Below are 24,625 nucleotides of genomic sequence, written 5' to 3'. Positions count from 1 at the left end.
CGTATCAACACACTCTCTGGATCAGCGTTCATGCTCTTCATTTCCCCTTAATATTTAAAGAGTCTTTTTAAAATCTTTATTCTTTAAATAGGTTTTCTAGTGGTCCTTCAGAAATCACATATATAGATGTCAATTCCAACAATGTCAGAAGAAATGTAACTGTGAGAAATTACAGGAATATTATGACTTCCAGGAACACCCTGGCAGAATATCTGTGTGTGTTCTTATAAAAGTATGCAGTTACTGCTGCGCTGTCAAAAAAGCCAGAACCCTGTCAGCTCTGTCAGATAACTTGTTTGCTCATGAGTTCTCTGTCCTCCATGGTACGTATCCTCACAAGTATTTTTTTTTTCTAAATACCAATTGCAGAGCTAGTTAGATGAAACACATATACCAACACATAAAGGCTAAAATGATATTTCATAAGAATTGTTTCTATGACATGATGCTAATCTATATATATTCAGCTTACAAGAAAATCTCCTTACCAAGGTGTAGATTCTTGGAAAAAAAGAGAGAAGAGGGCCCGGTGCGATGGCGCAGTGGTTAAGGTCCTCACCTTGCACGTCCGGGATCCCATATTGGGCGCCGGTTCTATCCCGGCAGCCCTGCTTCCCTTCCAGCTCCCTGCCTGTGGCCAGGGAAAGCAGTCCAGGACAGCCCAAAGCTTTGGGACCCTGCACCCGCGTGGGAGACCCAGAAGAGGCTCCTGGCTTCGGATGGGCATAGCATCGGCCGTTGTGCTCACTTGGGGAGTGAATCATCAGATGGAAGATCTTCCTCTCTGTCTCTCCTCTCTATCCGCCTTTCCAATAAAAATAAAAATAAAAATAAATCTTAAAAAAAAAAAACAGAAAGAGAGAAGAAGCAGTGTTTTAGGGTTTCCAATTCTTTTTTTTTTTCTCCTTGACTCACAGAAAGAAATCAACATAATCCAGATATGTCCGAATAATGTAGAGTGAGAATCTGCTACTACAACTGCTTTATCTGCCACGTGATGGCTAGATCTCTTAGGAGAAAGGTGGAAAAACACATTTTTCAGGGTATATGACTCATAATGGGACATTCTGCTTTTGTTTTAATCCCCAAGAACAGTGGGAACTCCTGGTACTGGTAAATAAGGAGAGAGTCAAGAGGACTCAATGGGAGGAATAAGTTGCTATTTGAAACATGCGTGACATTCTTCAGAACTGGCATTAAGGGACTCTTGTGAAGGCATAGACAAAGGAACTCTGCTGGCGAAATCTAAAGTTTTCTTTTTATGCCTTTTAGTTTCCTTCTGCTATCCCCAAATCATCAATAAAAGTTTGTGAGATACAAACTTTGATTTAGGAGAATTACTTTTTAATATAACGTGCTACTACCTAAGGTACTATAGATTAGGTACAGGTGTTTTTGAGAACACAAAACACGATCAGCAGAAAAGCCAGAAATGTATAAATGGCAAGCAGACACATTTTTGGAACCCTTCAAAAGCAAGTATTCTTATTTTCCACTATTTCTCAGAAAAACATTGGAATGAAAACTTGACTACAGTTAAGTTATTGATCAGGCTAGTTACATTGCCTGTGGAAAAGAAGGCTGAGATTAAGTTATTTGTGTAGTAAAGGGAAGTCGTTTTTGCAAGTTAGAAAAAACAGATGCATTGTGCTTCACAATAATAATGAATTATTCCAAAAGTGGAAAGGGAGAGCAACAGGATTTTGTGAACCACATGTTGTTACGTGATTTTGCATTTAGACGCAATGAACCCAAGTGTTTTTACATACAAAATTAGAAAGCCATTCTTCTCTAACACTGTGTTAGTGTCAATATGACCTGTATATTTATTTGCTCTTAAGATAGCTTTCCTAGCTTGGAACCAGACAGGAAATGATCAGCATGGACTCACACATGCCTTACTAGGCAGGACACAAAGATTAGTTACTCCTCACTAAGGTATTGAAGATTTCTCTGCACACCCCTCCTAAAAATGCTCTGCATTTCAACTATTGACATATGCCTTGTTAGAGTTATAAGTCAGTTTATACTATCCCAAAATCTGTAAGTTCAGCAAAATTAAGCTTCAACACTATAAACCGCTGAATGCTAAAATGAAAATAGTCACAAGACAACTGAGTAGTACCCTATAGTCATTTTAAGGTGTGTAGCAGCCGGTTCTGTGTACAAACCAAAATCTAAATGTCAATGAAGTAGTCAGAGGATGCGGTTAAGAATTTGCATTTTTTAACGTATTTGTTACTCAATACCATGTCAATTAACTCCATAATGTTGTAAACTGATGTCGATGTGATGTTGTGGCTTTTAATTGATCAGGATGATATTCTGCCAGCTCTGCCTTCAGACCAGAGATGGTCTCCCCAAGAAACCGTTGAATTTATCTGGACAATAAGATGCTGGACTCTATGTTTGCAATGAAAGAATCTTGACTGAATTTGAACTGTAATACTGCAACAAGGTGGAGGAATCCACCATGGGGGAAGGGTATGGGGAAGGGTTGGGGGAATCTCAGAGCCTATGAAACAGTGTCACATAATGAAATGCAATCAATAAAAAATAGTCTAACAAAATTTTTTTTTTAAATAACTGAAGCACTGAATTGAAAAAAAAAAAGATAGCTTTCCTGTGAGTGGAAAAAAATCTGTGTATATAACTTTCAACATGCTATTTTCTCTAAGATTACAAAGTCTCTAAGACTGTAAAGCCCCGATTCTGCTAGTATAACATCTTCCCCATTCTAAATCATCTTACTAAGTCTTCATAATTGTCTTTTGGACTGAATGTATCATACATCTGCTATAATTCTAACACATTCCTGCTTTTCTCATTATTTTTTTTTAATTTTAACAATGAAATCTGATCTTTATAAAAGTTTCAAATACCAAAAATCATGAACAAAAACCACTGAGAAACCCACTGTACATAGCAGTTATGAACAGTTTTGCGTAATATGTGTAATTTAACATATATGCATTCTGTCCAATATTTGAGACATTTTTCATTAAACATTCTATTTTTCAGAGTCCATATATATATATATATATACATTATTACTTTAAATGCCTCCACATCTTGAAATTTTATAGATAAATGATAGCTTAAAATTTTAACCTCCAGTTGTTGGACATTTAAATTGCTTCCAATATTTCAGTGTTATAAGCAAGATTGAAAGGGTCAATATTATATTTTCTACTTTTCCAGCATGTGACAGTGCTGTTTCTTCACACCATGGTACAATGATCAATTTTTTTGTTTTGTTTTAATCTTGTGAAAAAATAGATGTGTCAGTATCACATTGTACACTATCTGTTAATTATATTTAATTTTATGATTTTAATTTCATATAGAATCCTTTATTACTAGGTGGGAATTTTACATATGTATTGTTTTTTCAAATGTATGAGTATGGTTCCTTCACCAAGTTTTCTCCTAAGTTTGTCACTTAGGAGAAAACTTAATACTTATACTTAATACTTATACTTATACTTATACTTACTTAACACTTAATACTCATTTTATGTATTGTTTTATAAATGTTATTAATATAGTCCCTAAGTGTGAATATCAAAACATATCCTAAAAATGGATGAGGAATTTTTCTTTGACTTCTCTCTTCTACTTTTATTTAGGTACCAGGTATTCTCAGAAAAATGATAGTTGAATACATTGCAAGATGGCAAGACAGGCTAAGGAAAGATTGTTAAACATCAAAAATTCTAGCATTTAAAGAAAATCTGATGTATTTTTTGGTAAATGGAGTAAAAATATGCTTAAAGTCTCTGGTATTTTATTGTTATGGAAGAAAAGTTGCTAATAATGACACTTGTTATGGATAAAGATGCTAGTCTCAAAACAATTTTGGAGATTTCAGCCATATGTTATACCAAATAAATGTTCCAATCTTCAAAATAAAAATTAAAAAAAGAATAAAAACAAAATAGCTAAATCTTTTCCTGTCATATATAGATAAAATGATAGCTAAGGCTTGTCAATAACATCAGTAGCTTCTTATTTGCCCATGCAAATATCTTTTCAAAATTAAACAACTATTTGAAAGGTTTAGAAACAGAGAAAGATCTTCCATTGCAGTTTCATTCTCTAGACGTTCACAACAGCCAGGGCTGGGTCAAGCCAAACGCAACAGACACTCATCCAGGTCTCCCATGTGGGCAGTAGGGACACTGGTACTTGAGTACTTGAATCATTACATCCTACCTTTCAGATTACAAATTTGCAGGAAGTTGGATATGTCACATGCATATCATAACATCGTCATAATGCTCATCCCATATTCCTGCCCCTTTACAATATACCCAGAATGAAAATCAGATTTCTAGATTTACTCTTTTCAAACCCATAATTTAATAAATAACATTTGCTTTGTTCACTCTTGTAAAGTTATTCACTATATAATTATGAGACTATTTAGTAATATGTACAATTTAAATGTAAAAGTCAATGAATTATTTCCAAGCTCTCCTTGAGAAAAGCAATCAAAAATGTCCATCAGCTAGAGATGTTTTCTGATGCTTTCCATTGATTGAAAGATTTATTTAGTTACTTGAAAGACAGGATGGCAGAGATGGAATGACAAACCTCTCTCTCTCACACACACACAACACACACATACCACAAATGAGTGCACACACACACACACACACACACACACACACACACACACACTAGTTTATTCCTAAAATGTCTGCAAGTTTTGGCCAGGACCAAGCCAGGAAACCAGGGACTCCATCTAAGTCTCCCATGTGGATGTCAGGAATCCAAGCATTTGGTCTTTCTGCCTCAGAATCATGGAGTAACTGGGACACAAATGGAGTAACTGAGACACAAACCATGCACTCTGATGTAGGATATGGGTACACCAAACTGTGGCTTAACTTACTGTGGCTTAACAGCCCCTAAGGGAGTGTTCTTTTACTATAAACAGGAAACATTTAGGATCTATTTTCCTAAAGCTTCATAGTCTTTTCAGATTTTTTCAGTTGTTATGTTCCTAGTTTAGCCCTTCAGCTCAATTAAATAGTTGTAGTATTGACATGGAAGATTCAAACAATTAATTGGCAACCTGTTGACAGCTATGCACTGAAAATCCAGCTCTCTCAATCTCTAAGGTACATTACACTTTTTGAAATGTTTTCCTTGCGTTCTGAACCAAGCAAAAAAGATAGCCATAATTATAGATAGAATTGATTTATTTATTCTTTTTGCACATTGTGTTTTTAAGCAGAGAGACTGAAGAATTCAATTTTGACAGATGTAACAGTAGGGTATTTTACTTGAAGTTGTAAATAATGATAACCATTCAAATAAAATTCTGTAAGACCTTTGCTATCCCGAAATTTCAGTTCTCACTGAGCAAATATTTTTAAAAGTAAACCCTTCCATACACCATTTATCGCCTTTCAAACCTTGACTTCTTGTAATTTTGCAAGTAATTCTTAAAAGTACTTTTGCAGGTCTTTTGACCGGCACACAGGCAACCAGACTGGCCAGCTCTGAGGGCGAGGGGATCTGGAGGGATGCAGGTTGGGCAGTCAGGATGCCAATGCTTGCTGAAGAAGTTCTCGGGCCACCTGGCGGCTCACTCTGATGTCTTGGAGTGAGGGCTTACAGGGGAGTCTGGGGCATGGCACAGGTGGGGAGAGCAGGGAACTGAGGGTTCATGTCCGGGTGAGTAATGACCACTGAGGGATTTCCACATACAAGGCCAATGTACTTGCAGGTAAGCGATGTGGCTGAGACCAAGAGGTTTGGAGGAGGGGACAGAAGGACCATTATGGGTCAGACCAAAGCAGTAGTACACATGGGAGACTTGACCTGGGGTAGTGAACAGCAAACACCACTGAATACCACTCACTGCCATCCACTAAAGGTAGGGCTAGGAGCCTACCTGGCAGGGCTAGATCACACTATCCACCAGTGAGAATCAGAATGGGAGACAGATAATGTTGAACTGTGCCATAACGCTAACCAGCAAGTGAGACATCCAGGTCTCAGAGCAGAATCTGTGGGGGGTTATGTGGGCTCACCCCTGTGGAACAGTAATCTCCATTGGAACGTGCAGGATCTGTGGCTGGGAACATAAGTAAACAACAATTTAATCATAATTATATGAAAATAAATCAGTGCCTCCCAGAAAGTTAGGGTGTTTCTTCGTTATACTGGAACAGTAGTAAATCTGTTGCAGTGGTGATTATATGTGTCTATACATGTGACAAAATTGTTAAGAAATACACACATATGGTTGGTAGGTGGAGAGAAAGAAAGAGAGATTGACAGTTGATATAATCTGGTAAAGTGAGAATAAGGCCAGTAGTTTAAACCAAGGATAACTTCCAGTTTTTGATACATAAAATATCATCATTGAGGCTGCTGGTTAAATGAATTTTTGTGTCATAATTAAAAAGTTAAGAAAAATGAATTCTTTAACTATAAATGAAAGTGGATTATAATTTACCCATTTAACCAAAGCTAATATTCTCCAATCTAGAATTTCTAGAACATTATTCACTTGCGGAAGTTGTTAAGGTCTGTGCAGAAGTTGTCTGAGATCAATACATTTAAAACATCACTACATATATCCCTTATTAGATATCTATTTCACCTCTGTCAAAATGCTCATGACTATTTTATGATCCAGTTCTGCCTACGCATCAAATTCAGCTGAATAAAATATAAAAGTAGTGATGATCTTAAATGAATTGCATAAGTAGCCACAATGGGAAGGCCACACATTGAAAAGGATAGCTTCTAGCTATAGCTTCCAGCTATAGCTTCCAGCTAAATTTGGACTATAAAGTGCAGGATTTTTTTAAAGTTACTTATTTATTGTTTTATTGGAAAGGCAGAGTTAAAGACAGGAGGAGACATGGAAAGAAAGATCTTCTAATACACTGGTTCACTCCCCAAGTGGCTGCAATGGCTGGGGCTGAGCCAAGCCAAAGCCAGGAGCCAGGAGCTTCTTCAGCATCTCTAATGCGGGTGCAGGGTTCCAAGATTTTGGACCATCCTTCAGTGCTTTCTCAGCTCACAGGCAGACGGCTGAATGGGAAGTGGAGCAGCTGGGACAAGAAGCATCACCAATATGGGATCCTGGAGCATGCAAGGTGAGGATTTAACCACTAGGGAGGGCATGGTGCCAGGCCCAAGTACAGGATTCTGTCAAGGCTTGCTTTCTTAAACCTCAAGCAGAGCACAGATCCTTTAAGGATTCAAGCACTGATTATTTCACTTAGGACTGTGGCAGACAATGAAAGAAGCACGAAATGCTCTCTCCAGCAAAACTCCAAAACAGAGGAGAGCTAAGTACAGAATACCAGCTTCATTTTCTGAAAGCTCCCAGAGTCGACTTTAGAGTGAGGAGAAACAAGCAGTGATTCTATAGATTTTGGCCAGTCAGTTGAGCAGAAATTAACTATAGGATCACCCCTAGAATCACTGTTATTCAAGGTATTTAACTGAGTCATGCAGTTGCACAGCTCATTTCAAGGCTTACAATCATGAGGAAAGAGGAAGAATAAAACATCATAAATTGAAGGAGAAATTATCTACAACAGGAGACACAATGGTTTTCAGAGAATAAAGTAAAATCTCTGAGACTCACATTGCACTTCAGCAAATACTTGGCCCCATTCAAAGATGAATAACAACAACAACAATGTTTAAACACAAGCTACTTAAAAATAAGAAGGAAAACAGAATAGGCAAAAGATATACAACAGGTAAAATCATTATGAAGCAGGCTTTTCAAAAACATTCAAAAGATACTTAACAAATGAACTTTAAAACTCTACTGAAGGATTCAACAAATACTCAATTATATAGAAAGTCATACTTGTCCCTAGATAAGGCAACTGAATAGTATGAAGTATCTACTTCCCTATAAATTGATTTATGTATTCAAGCCACTCTCAGTAAAACAATGCTTTCACTTCAATAAAAGAAAAAAGTTGTGAAAAATCACAGTCAATTTTGGTGCAGGTGAAAGTGACACAGCACTTCATTTGAAAGTAGTAAATGGGGCCCGGCGCGGTGGCGCAAGTGGTTAAAGGTCCTCGCCTTGCACGCCCAGGATCCCATATGGGCGCCGGTTCTAATCCCGGCAGCCCCGCTTCCCTTCCAGCTCCCTGCCTGTGGCCTGGGAAGGCAGTCGAGGACAGCCCAAAGCTTTGGAAACCTGCACCCGCGTGGGAGACCCGGAAGAGGCTCCTGGCTTTGGACCGGCATAGTATCGGCCTTTGCACTCACTTGGGGAGTGAATCATCGGACGGAGGATTTTCCTCTCTGTCTCTCCTCTCTGTATATCCGCCTTTCCAATAAAAAAAATAATAAAAATAAATCTTTTAAAAAAAAAAGAAAGTAGTAAATGAAAACATTCAAGATAATCTTAAAAACTAAACTTTTATTTTCTGAATCTTAATTTGGGAGAAAGACAGTTTGTTCCCAACCACCAATTCACTCCTCCTTACGCTGTCAACTTGGTCCAGCTGCCTAGTCAAAGCTGGACACCAGGAATTCAATCCTATCTCCCAAATGGAGGTTACAGGGGTCCAACTAATTGAGCTATCACTGTTGTCTCCCAAGGTCTGCATTAATAGGAGGCACAGATCAGGGTTGGAATCTGAACTTGAACCCGGGTATTTTGATATGGAATGTAAACCTGCAAAGCAATGCCTTAACTGTTTAGTCAAAAGTCTCTCTCTTAAAAACTGATTTTATAAGAACAACTTTTGCCATATACTAAACTGCTTGTGAGAAACTTAGGTCTTAGTGAAAGATTAAGCCTGAGAAAGAATAATTATACTGAATAGAAGAGTCCACAAATATGCCTAAAGAGAAAAATAAATTAAATCAGAAAAGGGGAAGGCATTAATGAAACTGAGTATTCAACATTCCATAAATAACACTTAAACAAATGGGTAGTCATGTTGGAAGAAAAGCAGCATAGGTATTCCAATATTTATATCAAAATTATTTCAGGGCCCGGCGCGGTGGCGCAAGTGGTTAAAGGTCCTCACCTTGCACGCCCGGGATCCCATATGGGCGCCGGTTCTAATCCCGGCAGCCCCGCTTCCCTTCCAGCTCCCTGCCTGTGGCCTGGGAAGGCAGTTGAGGACAGCCCAAAGCTTTGGGAACCTGCACCCACGTGGGAGACCCGGAAGAGGCTCCTGGCTTCGGATCGGCATAGTATCGGCCCGTTGCGCTCACTTGGGGAGTGAATCATCGGACGGAAGATCTTCCTCTCTGTCTCTCCTCTCTGTATATCCGCCTTTCCAATGAAAAAATAATAAAAATAAATCTTTAACAAAATTATTTCAGAAGGATTAAAGTTTTAAATAAAGAAGAGTACTAGAAGAAACATGAACAATTTAAAAATAAATATTTTAAAACATGAATGGCCTCTGTTTCATTACAACAGAAAAAGATCTTGATGCAGAAAGATCTTTTTAACTCAAATATCATGAATGTTATTATGCTGTAATTAGAACTCTTTTGCAGGAAAAAAAATGTATATTTATGTTTGAGATGTGTACAGTAATTTTTCTTAAAGCAATACTTAAAATGACTGGTTAAATGCAAAATGATGCCTATTGTCTGAACAGTCATCCTAAAAAACTAATGAAATATGTTATGGTATTACCAATTGAGGTGATCAAAACAGAACATAATGATCATAATAAGGGAAAGGTTAAAGGTATGGAATAGTAATCATGCTTATAACTATTACAGATACAGATAGTCATTTTTCATACAAAGTGTGATTATCATTGATCCCAGGATTGCTACAATTTATTTCTAAAATTTGTATAACAAACATTTTGTAGTCAGAAGCATATGTAATACCAATAATACAATTTTTCAGGGAAACCTAGTGCAAAAAATATATAATAATTTCAATTTATATAGCAGAAGAGTAAAAGATGAGGGAAATACTTGAAAAGTTTCATTAAGCAAAATTTGGGAGATAAGAGCTTTGTTTATCACATTTATACATATTTGTGTCTTTAATATTCAAAATAATAAAGAATATTGGACATTCATTAATGCTGTTAGTTCTATATTGCTTTATTCAAGTGGAAAAAATTTGTAATGTGATATTGTTTAACACATGAGTCACATTTTTATAGTAAAATAAGGAAGTCATGTCCAGTACCAACTAAAGTAAAACTCTTAATTCAGCAAAGAGTAAACTAAAACTCTGGAGTCAAAACGCAAACACGGTTTGGTCCCTTGAGTATATATAATTTTTTCCAAATAAATACTATCTAAAAAGAGCTGTGATTATTTTCAGTTGCTATTTAATTGTTACGTAGCTGATTGTAAGGACTGAAGTCAACAGCAAAGAATAAAAGATTTGCTGCTTTCTGCATCAACTAAAGAAACGTAAATCTGTAAATGCTATGTGCTTTTACAAATAAACGTTTCATTTCAGCAATTCAAAAATATATTGCTGAAAAAAATAAAACATATTTTAAATAATGCATAATTATCCTGAAACTATTATATTGCATGCCCATATATTCTGTTTTGCCAAATAATATTCCCAAAATGGCCGCAATGGCTGGAACTGAGATGGTAGGACGTCAGGAGCTTCTCCTAGGTCTCTCACATGGGTATAAGGTTCTAAGGCTTTGGGGCATCCTCTGCTACTTTCCCAGGCCACCAACAGGTAGTTAGATTAGAAGCAGAGCAGCTGGGAGATGAATGGGGCCCATATGTAACATCAGCATTTGGAGGTGGAAAGTCAACCAGGTGAACTATTGTGCCAATCCCTGTCATATTGTTTTCTAAACTTGCATGTTCAAAGTGTTTTTGTTACCTTGAAAACTCTGATTTTTCATCTCATAAATATTTAAATATTAGCTGTTCAGTTTGCACTGATTCTTGCTGTAGACTTATATTTAAGGTAATTCTTATCACTGAATTAGAAAAAGTATGCTAAATTACAGTAATTACTAAGTTTCAAATTCAAGTATTCTCCTTTCCTACCCGTGGGTTTTCACTTTCCAACACTGTCATTTCAAGAAAACTAAAAACTAAAGCATCCCCAGCTGTAGATGGATGCCTAGGTTGCCATGTACCTAGACAAATGTTACACTTCTGAGAGAAAAGCAGCAAATAGCTGGCAGACATTCTGGGCCTGGTTAATACCAAATTTGTGTTAACAGGGTACAAATATAGTTTGTTGATTTTTTTTAGATATGTCATGGGGCAGACACCACCATGCTGGCAAACAGGGTCTAGAGACGGGGCCCCAGAACAACACACCACAGAAGGACTGGGTTTGGGCACTTGCGCCATCACAGGCATGGAAGTAGTGGTGGATTTCTCAGGGAAGAGGGAATGGGGAAGTGTTGGGTGGGGGGAGGACTACTGAGGAAGAGGATGAAAGATAAGGAATGACTCATGGGAGAATTCTACCAATCAGATTATTGCACTGGAAGGTAAATGAGAAGGCTGAGACTGGGTGGATTGGAGGAGCGAATCCAGAGCCAAATCAATATACCAATACACCCACATACAATGGTAGACCTGGCAGGGCTTGACCACAGATCTGCCATATAGTGTCAGGGAAGAGGATGGGCCACTTTATGATTGGTCCTGACAATAACCAGCACACTGGAGAACCAGGTCTGGGGTAGATCCTGTGGGGGAATTTGGGGACTCATCCCTGTGGGACTGCCATACCAGCTGATTTGCTCAAGAGCTGGGGATATGATCTAAGCATGGTCATAGAACTCATTGATACTTATGGGCACTGGGTTTGGGAAAGGTCAGGCTGGTTTAGGCTGCAGCACCTGCAGGTGGACCCAAGAATTGGATATGGGATGGGTTGGGCTACAATATCCACAAGCAAATGCAAAGGCCAAGACTGGGGTACAGATTGTGCCACATAAGGGCCTAACACCCAACTGCATACATGAAATCTAAGTCTGGGAGTGGGTCTGGTGAGGGAACTTGGGAAATCCACTGGTAGGTTGTAGTTCCTTCTGGTGAGCATAGGAGTCAGGGCTAGATATTGGTCAGGCTGGACAAGGCTGCTCCATTCATCAGGTGTATGGTTTGACTCTGGGGCTGGAAGCAAAACAGGCAGGGTCAAAGCAACCCACAGAACACTGCTATCTGCAGAAGCCTGGATGAAGTGTGGGCCATGCTCAGCTAGGCTATCATACCTCCTGATTTCTATGAAAACCATGGATGGGGGCAGACTGGGTAGGGTTATGCTATCATATCCACCAGGAAGAGTTGGGCCTGGGAACTGGGCATTGAAGGCCAGACTGCAGCATCTAATTGCAAAGGCCAATAAGAGGGTTTGGCTATGCTAGGATGAATCAAAACATCTACCAACACATGCAAGAACTGTGGCTAGGAGCAGGCCTGGTTGTGGAGCTAAGGGGACACTGCAGCTGGGTTATAGTTCCCACTAGTGAGTGTGAGAGCCAGAACGGGGCTAGCAAACTGGGCTGGACATGACTGTAAGTGTCCCTCAGTATGAGTGTGGACTGGGTCTGGGATGTGCCAGACTGGGCTAGACTCCAGCACCCACTCATGCTCATGAGAGCCAGGGTAGGTGTAGGAAATTCTAGGTTAGGTCTCAGCACCCACTGACTCTCATGAAAGCTGAGTCTGGGGAGGGATAGGTGGTGCTGGATTGTAAAACCCAACAGTAAGTGGCAGAATGGCTGTGGGCTGGTTGGGCAAGGCTGCTGTACCTGCCAGGACAGGAAGGGGCCACGTCAGGCTTGACCAAGAATCCACCAATGTGCATGAGATCTGAGACTGGGAGGTGACCTGAGAGAGGAGCTTGGGAATCACCTTTATTAGAATGAAGTCCCTGCAGGTGAGCACAAGAATCTAGGCTGGGAGTAGACCTAATCAAGCTAAGTTACCGCAACCCTCAGCATTTGTGTTGGTCAGGTCTGGTCCAGGCCAAGTTGAGATAGTTTATAGCACTCACTGGAGGTATTAGAACCAGGATGGGTACAGGAAAAGCTGGAATGGTCCACAACAGCAGCCAGTTCATATTAGGGCCAGGACTGCTCGCAGTCCAAACTGTGCTACGCTGCAGCACCCGGCAACATTAACTGGAACTTGGGGCAGGCCGGGCCCAGACAGGCTGTAGCACTGCCAGTAAATGTCAAGATGAGGCTGGCCTTACCAGCCTGGGCCATGGCATGAGCAAGATTTAGGGGGCTGGGTATGGAGCTGGTAGGGAGACTGCGGGAGCTCTCCTGATATGCCAGTGCTCCTGCTGGTAAACTTGAGAGTTGGGGGCAGACCAGGCTGGAAAGAGCTCCAAAACCCATTGGCTTATAGGTCAGTTGTGTTGGGGGAGAGCCAGATTGGGCTAAGTGACTGTATTCACTGGTGCATTCATGAGCCAGACTAAGTGCAGGCTGCTCAGGCTTTGCTGCAGCATCAGCTGGCAAGTGTCAGAATGAAGGGCAAGTCCTGTCAGGATAGATTGCAGAACCACCTTGAGAGTGCAAGATCTGGCACTGGGAGTTGGCCCAGTAGGGGAATTGTGGGCACCCATCTGATGGCTGTAGCTCCTAGTGGTGAGCATGAGAACCAAGGCTGGTGGGTCTGGCTAGGCAGGTTTTAGTTCCCACTGGCATGAGCATGGGCTAGATAGTTCAGCTGGGCTGAACTAGACTTCAACACTTACTAAGTGGATGAGAGCTGAATGGGAAGTGGAAAAGACTGCACTGTCTTTTGCACATACTGGCATACACAGGAGCCCAGGCTGAAGGCAGGATTAATAGGGGTTATCAGGTTTTTTTGTTTGTTTGTTTTTTGTTTGTTTTGTTTGAGAAGTCTCTAGTTCCTGCTGGTGTTCGTGAGGGCCAAGGGTGTTTTGGGCAGAGTTGGCTTAGACTGCAGCATCCGCTGGTTTGTATATGAAGTAGGGTTGGGGATAGAACTAACCAAATGACTGCAACTGGTGTGTGCATAGGCTGATGTGGGTGGGATAAAGACTCAGCCTGGACCCCACACTGGTTGACACACAGGAGTCAGGGGAGGTTTCCTTGGGATTCTCCCCCTGGATCACTCGTCTCAGAACTCCAACCACAGGGAAATTCATAGGGATCTGTGTCAAATCGTTGAGGCCTGCAGAGGACTTTCAGTACAATGGAGGGCAGAAAATAACTGGACAGTTCTCCAAGCTTTGACTGAGTATATGGGCAAAATGAGACACTAAGATGGATTATGTCAGCCAATGTACCCTGGAAGGATTTCCTCAATCTTGGAGCAATGAATCAAAAGTGATTCCGAAGTATCCTAACCAGTTAAGCAGTATCTTCAGAACATGCTCCACATTTGGGATGCTGGGATGCCACCGGGTGGCAGTTTGCCATCTCCTAGTGCTGAAGCTGTTGGCATACTGAGAGAAGCCTTCTCTCCTTCTCTCCCTACTTCCCCCAGATGCAGGAAGCAAAGAGGTGATTAGAAACAAATGCCTCATCCTTTTCCCCTATTTTTCAACCTCCCCCACATTATTCAGTGGCCCATGTGGTCATTTGAACTTGTCAATCATGTTAACATCATCAAAAATAAAACAAATGCATTGTTTTGGAAAAAGAAAACTGAAGCAAATAAATGTGTTTTCAGAACTCCTTCACTTAAGGTTGGAGTTTCCATAGCTTGCAATTCTTGAGCAAATTAAGCTATGCTAGTTTCTTCATTGTGGGGGACAAATATATTGATATTTCTTATGCTATATCACCAGGGTAGGGTTCGGCTACAGTACCCACCAGGAAGAGTTGGGATTGGGGAACTCTGAGGGACAGCATGAATTGTTTGCATCATCTGACAGTTTTGCTAATTTATTCATTCGGCTCATGTTTCTCTCTTTACATTTTCAGCAACTCTCTGGTACTGCTACTTTAGAAAGTCTTTTCTTATGAGTCTGCCAAGGTAAAGAAGCAAACGTACGTTCAGCTGACAGCAGAGAGTATTCAGGGCCTAACTCTGAACAGCAATGAATTAAGGAAAATGTGACATCAGCAGCAGGAGCTTTTTCTTAAGGGAATTCAGCAAAGTGGACATCTGACTTCAAATTGCAAAAGCAAATAGAACAGGCCCGGCACGGTAGTCTGGTGGCTAAACTCCTTGCCTTGAATGCGTCAGGTTCCCATATGGGCACCAGTTCATGACCCAACTATTCCACTTCCCATCCTGCTCCCTGCCAGTGGTCTGGGAAAACAGTGGAGGACAGCCCAAAGCCTTGGGACCCTGCACCTGCATGGGAGACCCAGAAGAAGCTCCTGGCTCCTGGCTTCGGATTGGTTCAGTTCTGGCTATTGCGGCCACTTGTGAATCAAGAGATGGAAGTTTTGCCTAACTGTGTGTCTTTCTCTTTGTGTATCTGACTTTCCAATAAAAATAAATAAACCTTTTTTTTTTTTTTTTTTTTTTTTAAGAAAAGCAAAAAGAGCACCAGAAGGAAACACATTAAGAGATGCTATGAAGTATTTCTCAGGCCCCCTCCACTTCAGCCTCATTCCCTGCCAGCTTCTCCTTCTATCATAAATCACTAGAGGAATCAAGTATGAATACCAATGAGTGTGCCAGCCTAACAATTTCTGGCAATACTCACCCTTCTCTTCAACTTGCAGAGGTGGTTGGTTCATCCAGGACTGGCCAGGTCCATTTCTGGAATCAAAACTTTATTGAGGGCCTGGCGCGAAAGCAGAACAATTAAAGTCCTTACTTTGAATGCTCTGGGATCCTATGTGGTCACCAGTTCTAATCCTAGCGGTCCTGCTTCCCATCCAGCTCCCTGCTTGTGGTCTGGGAAAGCAGTCGAGGACAGTCCAAAGCCTTGGGACCCTGCACCCACGTGGGAGACCCGGAAGAGGTTCTTGGATCCTGGCTTTGGATTGGCATAGCACTGGCCGTTGCACTCACTTGGGGAGTGAATCATGAGACGGAAGATCTTCCTCTCTGTCTCTCCTCCTCTCTGTATATCTGCCTTTCCAATAAAAATAAAACAGATCTTAAAAAAAAAAAAAAACTGTATTGATGTATAAATCCTTGGCACTTGCTTCTTTCAGTTCCCATGTGTACCCTTTAACTTAAATGTTAAAGATAACTGTGAATTGCCTTTCCAGCTAACAGTTAATAAACTTTTAGATTTGAGGCAATTTCCTTTCACCTTAAATTTGCCTTTTTATTTGAGGAAAGAATTTGTGATAAAAACTGATCAAAAGATGGGTTGGGAAAGAATAGACCAGTCCACAAACAGGGCCCTAGCTTAGTGCAGTGTGCTTCCAAATTATTTTTGTTTTCTGAAATAAAACAGTTGATTATCTGCCATGCTTGTGCCTTTATGCTCAATGCAAAGTCCGCTGATTAAATAGGTTTAATGGAGCTCCTCTTTGCATTAATCTCCAATCTCAGGATCTAATTATCCTGAGACGAGTGGAATGCTGTCAAGAAACAGTTTGAGGCTCATATTATTCTTAAGATAAGTTGAAGTAATAGGATATTCTCCCAAATCATGTTGAAAAATGACCCTGAAGAATGTGAAAACAACTTATATAGATGGTCTCTTTGTGTGAGACATTATTCCCACTCCCCTTTCCTTGTTTCCCATCCCGCACCCCAACCCTTCCACACGCAGGCCCCCCATTCCTCCCTCTCACCTCCTCACCTCTTTTCTTCCTCCCCTAATCCATTGCTCCATGCCCTTCTCTTCCTCTTTCTTGCCCATCATCTTCCTCCCCCCCACCCCATTTCCCAGCAGTAACTTGGGTGCACTCCATCAGAAGAGCCAAGACCTGAGAAATATTTTCAGAAGATTAATAACAGTTACCTTCGATTAAATTTTTCTTTGCCTCAGTATGTTCCACTTCTTTCTATGTTAAGTATCAGATTCTTACAAGAGAAAAGTGTTCAATGTTTTGTAGCATGGCACATTTTATTTTAACACTTGTTTACTTGAGGTTGCAATAAAGTATCAAATGATGTAAAGTGATCATTTTCAGTGAAAGGCAAAGAAGATGTTACAAAGAACTGCATTATCTTTAGTTTACAATTACATAATACAAGATGAATACAATTTTTAAAAATACAATTTCACATTAACACATCAGTATAAATAATAACTCCATTATAATCAATTTATACACACCAATGTCAAGTAAACAAATTCACAGAAATCAAACATGGCTTTGACAGACATTCTTAAAAGCATACTAGTATTTTTTCAAGCAAATTTCACAATGTACTTTTCTAGTTAGCATAAGTATTATATTCCTCAGCAAAGTAATAAAGGCACATATAGTGCAAGCAGATTTAAACCTTCAGTCTTCTGGGCTGGGAAAAAAAAAGAAAAAAAAACCACTTGCATTGGTACATCAGCAACTTTGTTTTTTTTTTTTTTTTTCAAGCAAATATTTGTCTCAGTTAACAACTCTGGCATTTTGTTCACAGCTATAATCAAAAAGTAACATGACAAAAAGACCTCACAAAAATCAATACTCTGTAGCACCAAACAAACATGCTTTAGATCATTGACAGCAGTTTACATATTCTGAAAAATATCACAATACAACAGGCTAGAATGAACTGATACTTAGACATCTCGGGAACAATTTTTAAACAGACTACCAAGGAAATATGAGAACACAAGAGTGTAAGGAATAAGGAATAGTGTTCAAGTTATAGGGCAGGTTTTCTTTTCTTTTTCTTTCTATACTGCATTAACTAGCTTCACTCCTGATGGAACTTGTAAGTTCCTTGAAAAATCTTGCAGCCAGCATTTTTCTTTACTTTCGATACTTCCTGTTTCCATAATCTTTGCCGTTGTGGTAGCAGGCACCGTTGACTTCACCAGTGTAGTAATAAATTGATTTCAGGATGACATTATCATGTAAAATTTGACCAATTTCAAAGTCCTCATCAAGAATGGCGTCTTCTCGTGGTTCCAGCTTGCCGATATGAGGGATCTCAGGAGGGCTAAAGAAATTGAAGAATGATGCATTAGGAACCACTCTTGGCAGGATTTCAATTTCTCCAGTAGCAGTTGTGCGGCTGTAAGTGGTTGTCACAGTAACATCTTTTCCTCTTCTCCAATCTATCTTGCAGCCTTTGCAATCTTCAATCTCCCATCCCCAAGAGAAGAAGGGGTCATTGTGATCTGGCTTTGATTTTATTATGTATGTCTTCACCAGCAGCTCATTTCTGAAGTATGGATTTGGTAGAAAATGAAATTCGAAAGTGTAACTTATAGGCTGGCCAGGTTTTGAGAACTTCAGACTAATATCTGACAGGAACCTCAGAATGGGCTCATCATACTTCTGAATCATAGGCCCCAGTCTGTCAACATTCTTCAAAACATTTAGCCAGTAATCAGGAATGCCTTTCGGATCTTCTCTTTTAGGCTTTCCCTTTCTAGCTCTTTTAAGATTCATTCTTTCTCTAGGCCTTGTCTCATGAAGTCTTTTGTGAGCCTCTCTGACAGCAACCCTTACCTTAGGTTTTGTTGCTTTAGGCTCTTCTGTATCATCTGCCTTTCCCTGGGCGACTTCTTTAGAGTCTTCCTTTTCTGCAGGTGTTGTCTGCATACAATCTTCAGAATCTTCTTTTTCTTCTTCTTTGGCCTTTACCTCGGGATCTTCTCTCACAGTTGGCGTTTCGTCAGCCTTTACCTCCGGATTTTCTCCAGGAGTTTCCTTGTCTTCAGCCTTTTCCTCAGAGGTTTCTTCAGGAACTTCCCTTTCTTCAGCTTTCACCTCAGCATTTTCTTCAGGAACTTCCTTTTCTTCAGCTTTCACCTCAGCATTTTCTTCAGGAATTTCCTTTGCTTCAGCCTTTGCCTCAGGGATGTCTTCAACCGCTTCCTTTTCTTCAGCTTTCAGCTCACTTTTTTCTTTGGGGTCATCTTCCTCGCCTTCTAAAGGAGGCATTTCACTAGGGCTGGCATCCGGCACCTCCTCATCACTGCTGAACTCCTCATCCTCGGAATTCCATTCACATTCTTCTTCCGTAGGCTCATATTCTGCATTGATGATCTGAAATCGCTTATCATATAGAGGCTTATTGAGTTGCGCATACTTTCTTTCGAGATCATGAATCGCCCTTAGGAACATGGCATCCACCTTGTCACATTCATTTTGAATATTTCGGAGAGCCTGCACACGGTTTCTAACAGCCTGAGGTAGACTCTCCACGAAACTTCTACGCCACGGAGCCCGTTGCGCCCTTCTGGAAGGCTCCGGAAACCTCCTCTTCCTATATAAGCGGCTGCGGCTGCTGCAAGTGCTGCTACTGCTGCTGCTGCTGGTACTGCGGCTGCTGCTGCTGCTGCTGCTACTGCTGCTACTGCTGCTACTGCTGCTGCTGCTGCCGCTGCTGGAGCTACTGCTCTCAGATTCTTCCCCAGAATCACTAGCGGAGCTAGCCATCTCCTCTTCAGCAACCCCCTCGCTGGCAGGTTCCGAGACCATTTTAGGATCTGCTTCTGCCATCCCCAAAGCCTGCAAACCTCTGAAGGTGGTGACTACCGCGGAGATCGCGCGCCCGGAGATGGGCAGAAAAGAACTCACGGATGCTGGGGGCGGCGGCGGCGCTGGGAGATGACAACCACGGCGAAGGCGGCAATGGTGCAAGGTTGAGAGGGCCGGGGACCAGGGCTCCGGCGGCTCGGATGCGGCGGTAAAGGCAGCAGAGGCCTGGGCGAGAGTGGAGTCGGCAAGACGTCTCCTGCAGCAGCTATGGCAGATGGAAAAGAGTGCCGCAGTCCAATGGCGCAGTATGAGACCCCGAGATCTCTTCTCGTTTTCGATCGCCAGCCCCCTCCCCTCTCAGTTAGACAGTCCGATAATTCCAGCCCAGTTTTCTTTTAGTTCGCTTCTCATTTGCCGGACAATCTTGATTGACAAACCGCAAATCCAATGATTGACCAAAGGCAACGCCTCCCCCCCAAAGGCTCCGCCTATCTTTCCAGACGTTCCGCGGTGGGTGAGACACAAACCCCCGGAAGCCACCCTCCCCCCGATTATATTTATGGTTTTATAATTTTTTTTTAAAACGCAGACACTAGGTAAAAATATAAGCTAAGCCATAGTTCTTAACAAGAGAAGTGGAGTGTCTTTCTTCTTTCCGCCCATCCTGAATTCCTGTTTGGTTTGTCATGGGTCTCCTGAACAAAAAAACAAACAAACAAAAAAACGATTAAAAAAATAGGTGAAAATGTTGTAAATGGCGAAAATGGGTACTGTGATTATCGCTGCCTTTATTATTATTATTTTCTCTATTCTATGAGCATGCATTTTCACAGTGAGATTAAAAAAGGGGGTGGGCAAAATCGTTTATTGGGAGAGGGGGAGGGGCTAGAGAGCAGGCAGATTGCATTCCACGTAGCAGATTTAATAAGTGCTGTCTGTGATGTTTGGCAAGCCTGGTTTATATCCATCTACAAGGTTTGCGATCTCATGTTACCGTGAGTCAGTTACACCATTTTTATTTTATTTCTTTTTTCTAAACTGGGATATAATACCACAGCCTTGCTGCTAATGCGCCACATAGCCCATTTCAATGCTTGCAATAGCCTTGTAAATAAAACAAAGGGGTATTCAAATGTTACTGTTATTACAGAGAAGAAGGCTTCCTTTATACTTTTATGAAGCAGGTTTCAATTCCAGGAACAGCAGGATGGGAGGAGGGGGGATTTGTGCTAATGAAAGTGCATCCTCTGTCAGCATATACGGTGTAATATGCTATCAGTTAGTATTGTAAGATGCTAGCCATACTAAATTACGATTTACAAGTCCAGTAATATGTGAAAAAAACTTTTGCAAAATGAAGTTTAAGTACAGATTCATGTTATTTTTATTTACAGGATGCTTTTCTGCTACAGAACAACTCTCTTGTTTCAACCCAAAAGACCAGTGTTTACTTTTCACTGAAAGGTAAGGATTGGATTTAGCCCATTTTTATGAATGAGAAAATAAACTATCTGTATTTGAATAAAAATCCACCTAGTCTTTTAGACATTGAATTGAATTGTGTCTTGATATTACAATGGGAGTAGAAAAATCTACAAAGGCAATTTGGCAAATTGATGTGAAACAAAAACAAGCAAACAAATAAAAGGCTACCTAACAACATTCATTATATAAACTGGTCATAGAATACAAGTAGCAAGATATAAAACATGAGGAATTCATTTCAAATGAGTGAATAAGTTAAAGTGAGATTAACCTTTCTGTTATATTTTCATTGTAGCATTTGTGCTTTGTCATTTAGTCACACATTTTTAAAAGTTGAGCAATGCTTTAAAATTTTGTAAATGAATTTAATTGCTTTGTATTCATTGTCAAAGTATATAAATATTGTAAAGATAAAATTCTAGCAAACAAAAATTCAGTGATAGAAACAAACAAAATCTTAACAACAGAATAATAACCACTGTTAGCATTTGCTGCATTTACTTCCAAAAATTTTCTTGTACATAAACACCTGCATATTTATGCATTCTGTTTTGTCTGTGTTACATTATCTTTATAATCTGCTCATTCATTTATCAGTTACTTCTGAACTGTTTCATGGAAAATGATCAACATATTATTTTCAAATAGAAATTTATTCTAGTTTTCTTAATTTACTTAACTCATTTCCTGTTATATGGTGGCTGTTTTCACACTCTCTTCTTATGTCCAAACTTTTTTTCTTGTGCAAAGAAATTGTTCTTGGACACCTAGAGATATACGTGATTTTGAACGTTAATATGGTAGATTACTAGAAGTGGGGATGCTGAACTAAATGAAGTTACATGTTCATTTTAGTGTTTCATATATACTGATAAATGCTTTCGAAAGATTGCCACCATTTACTGTCTGATCAATAGTGCAGAAAAGCTTAGTTAATTATTAAACTAAGATATTTTGTGCCTGTCACACACTAGACTCTTGTGGCAGAACACGGCAGTATGGTACAATGGTGAGCATAATCTAATTGGTTGCCTGTGTTTTCATATTCTCATTTTCAATGAAAATATATGTTATAGAACAATAATTTAAATCTGTTGTATTTTATTATAAAATTGTTCTGCAACTTATTTTCATGTAAAATGGCAGATATATTTAAAAGCAAATTTTCTTATGTTAATAGTTTTGCATATATCTTGAATATTGTACAGAAATTGGTTTTAGAGAATAAGTGCTAAGTTGGGGATCCACATTAGAGTTTTCTATTGATTTCTTGTATGTATCAAATGTTGCCATATAAGGAGACAGTATTTTAGAGTGAGTTAGGGTTCTAGATTTTTTATGTTGATTTTTGTTACCTAATTCTTTGAATGTTGTTTATTTGAGAATCTTTATACATCAGGCTTATTTGAAATTCCAAATTAATCATATTAACTGAATTGTTTAGGTCCATTGCTAAATGATCACTTGTTCAATTCATTGGTCAGAATTGTTATGCCAACTTATAAGGTAGTTTTTAAATAAATGCTTACTTTGTGAGAATGCTATATACTCATTGAGAAAAGCCAGAGAGAGTACTCACTATTCACTTTTTTAAATGAAGAACTCCAAATCATTTTTTTAAATATTAGATTAATGAAAAGATTGTCTTTTCATGTTTATTGTCCATATTCATGTTGCTTGATTGTTTCCCACTGAATTAATAGATGGCGAAATCCTAAAGGTACAGTGATGTGGACCCTTTGACCACAATTTAAGGCAAAGTAGCTTGTTGACCCAGAGAAATGAATAAGTGAATAGGATAGAATTATTTTTAACTACAGCTGATGAGTATTTCAATCTAGGAGACATAAATTTAAAAGTCTTAAAAATGTGCCCCCCAAAAGGTTTCCCTAGATTAAACTACCAAGAGGTATATAATTTCATCTCCTGTGTGTCCATAATTATCAATGATATAGTACCAAGAGTTTGCAAGAAAGGGATGAAGCATAGCCTCAAAAGGGAAATGACCTCACAAACAGCTAGAAAGATTAGTGAATTGCTTTACAAAAATTGTACTTGCATCCTGTTCTCAAGGTCAGCATGTACTGGTTAGGTTTGTGCAGACCCTTTTGTTCTGAAGTTTAGTTTAAATGTTCAATTTTGGATGTACCTCAGTTTAAAAATTTCCCTGTGGATGTGTTTGAGAGCTATTTACCAAGTTCCTCTGAATTACATTTAAGAGCCCCAAATCAATGTTATTGCACTCTGATTATTTTTCATTAAATTTTTTAATATGGTTCCCTGTTTCAATTCGTGATGTTGTGAAAATGTGACTCAATTACAGAATTTATTATATAGCTATCATTTGGATTTTTGTTTGATTACAAAGATTAATATTTAATCACAATAATACTGAGACTTTTCGGAGAAAGGGAAACAAATGTGTAGCAATCTCATATAAAAATAATATGGTAGTAAACTATTGTATTTTTTCAAATTTGACTTATTTTATTGCCTAGATATAGGCTATAATTGAATGTAGGGACCAGTTTTCAAACACAATACTTCTTTTGTTTACACAATACTTTATGTAATTTATAACATATTTTTATTTTTGTAGATTCATTATCTATTAATTTATCTAATTTTAAGTGGTAGATCCCTAAACATGAGCATTTATAATAAAATCTAATTAAGTTGTTGAATGTGCCATACATTTCCAATTGTGAATATATTTATAAACATTAATTCTGACTTATCATTTGGTTCATTTTCTTCGTAAGTTTAAAAAAGGGATCTTCAAAAAGTTTGTGGAAAAATTACATGTAGATTTTAAAGCTTTTTTGTACCAAAAATAATCTCTTAATTTATTTGCATAACCTTTCTGAAATATCCTAACATGTAAATTAAGTGCATAATAATATATTCTCTGTTACATTATTTAATGTGATTTGGGGAGAGGGTTGAATATTCTTGCTCCTAGTTTAAATGATGCTTAACACAGAATCTGTGAATGTACTGTTTGAATAGTGTTGTTTTATATCTGCTTATAACTTCTCAATTGCAACTTATAAACAATCGTTTCTACCCCATTTCTGCCACACATACACACACAGAACACACTCAGTACATAGTGACAAATAAAGGAGCATTTTCTTTTATTGGAGATATCTAATAAGGGTAGCATTACAAATTCATTTATTTTTAAACTCTTTCCTTCCTTCCTTCTTTCCCATTTTCTTTCAATTCTTCTTTCTTTCTCCCTTCCTTTTTCCTTCTTCTTTTTCTACATTTTTATTTAATCTAGATACATTTTATATGAATAAGCAAATTCTTTAAAAACAAGCTTATTCAAGTTTAATGGACACAATAGAACTGCACATAATTATGTCCATTTTGTAAGATATGGGAAATTTATACGTCTATGAAAGCATCATAGTAGTAAGGGTAATGAAAAGTTTTATCTGCCATAAATATTTCATTTTGCTCCTTTCAATTCATCTATCTTTTGTCAGGCAATCATAGGTATCTTGTAAGTCTAATTTCTGCTCCTGTAGGTTGCATTCTTTAGAATTTTATATGCATAAAACCATGAAGTATACTTGTCTTTTTCCCATCTTCTTTCACTGGCAGTATTATTTTAAAAGTCATCTATGTTGGAATAGATGAGATCTATGTTGGAATATGAGATG

At 39.0% G+C, this 24,625-nt stretch overlaps 2 protein-coding genes across 3 annotated transcripts in view; one reads left to right on the top strand and one right to left on the bottom strand.

Moving 5' to 3' along the window:
* Positions 1 to 16,926: 16,926 nt before the first annotated feature.
* Positions 16,927 to 19,490, bottom strand: NAP1L3 (nucleosome assembly protein 1 like 3). Of its 2 annotated transcripts, XM_040999762.1 has the most exons (3): positions 18,756 to 19,490; positions 18,672 to 18,713; positions 16,927 to 18,623 (listed from the first exon to the last, which is right to left on the bottom strand). In XM_040999762.1, the coding sequence occupies exons 1-3, from the start codon at positions 19,488 to 19,490 to the stop codon at positions 17,790 to 17,792; spliced, it is 1,611 nt and encodes a 536-aa protein (XP_040855696.1). In that variant the 3' UTR covers positions 16,927 to 17,789. The 2 variants fall into 2 exon arrangements, with proteins under 2 accessions (XP_040855696.1, XP_040855697.1); XM_040999763.1 differs by lacking the exon at positions 18,672 to 18,713 and having other exon boundaries at positions 18,798 to 19,490.
* An 848-nt stretch (positions 19,491 to 20,338) lies between these two features.
* FAM133A (family with sequence similarity 133 member A) overlaps positions 20,339 to 24,625 on the top strand; it is a 44,313-nt gene continuing 40,026 nt past the window's right edge. Inside the window, exons 1-2 of the mRNA XM_040999561.1 lie at positions 20,339 to 20,444; positions 20,864 to 20,933. The gene's annotated coding sequence lies outside the window, so the exon portion shown is untranslated. The remainder of the gene's footprint in view (positions 20,445 to 20,863; positions 20,934 to 24,625) is intronic.

The sequence above is a fragment of the Ochotona curzoniae genome, unplaced genomic scaffold, assembly GCF_017591425.1.
Source record: "Ochotona curzoniae isolate NIBS_2020 unplaced genomic scaffold, NIBS_Ocur_1.0 scaffold_1852, whole genome shotgun sequence".
NCBI classification, from domain to species: Eukaryota; Metazoa; Chordata; class Mammalia; order Lagomorpha; family Ochotonidae; genus Ochotona; species Ochotona curzoniae.
Note: the sequence above shows the minus strand (reverse complement) of the source record. Positions and strands in the feature narration are given on the sequence as shown.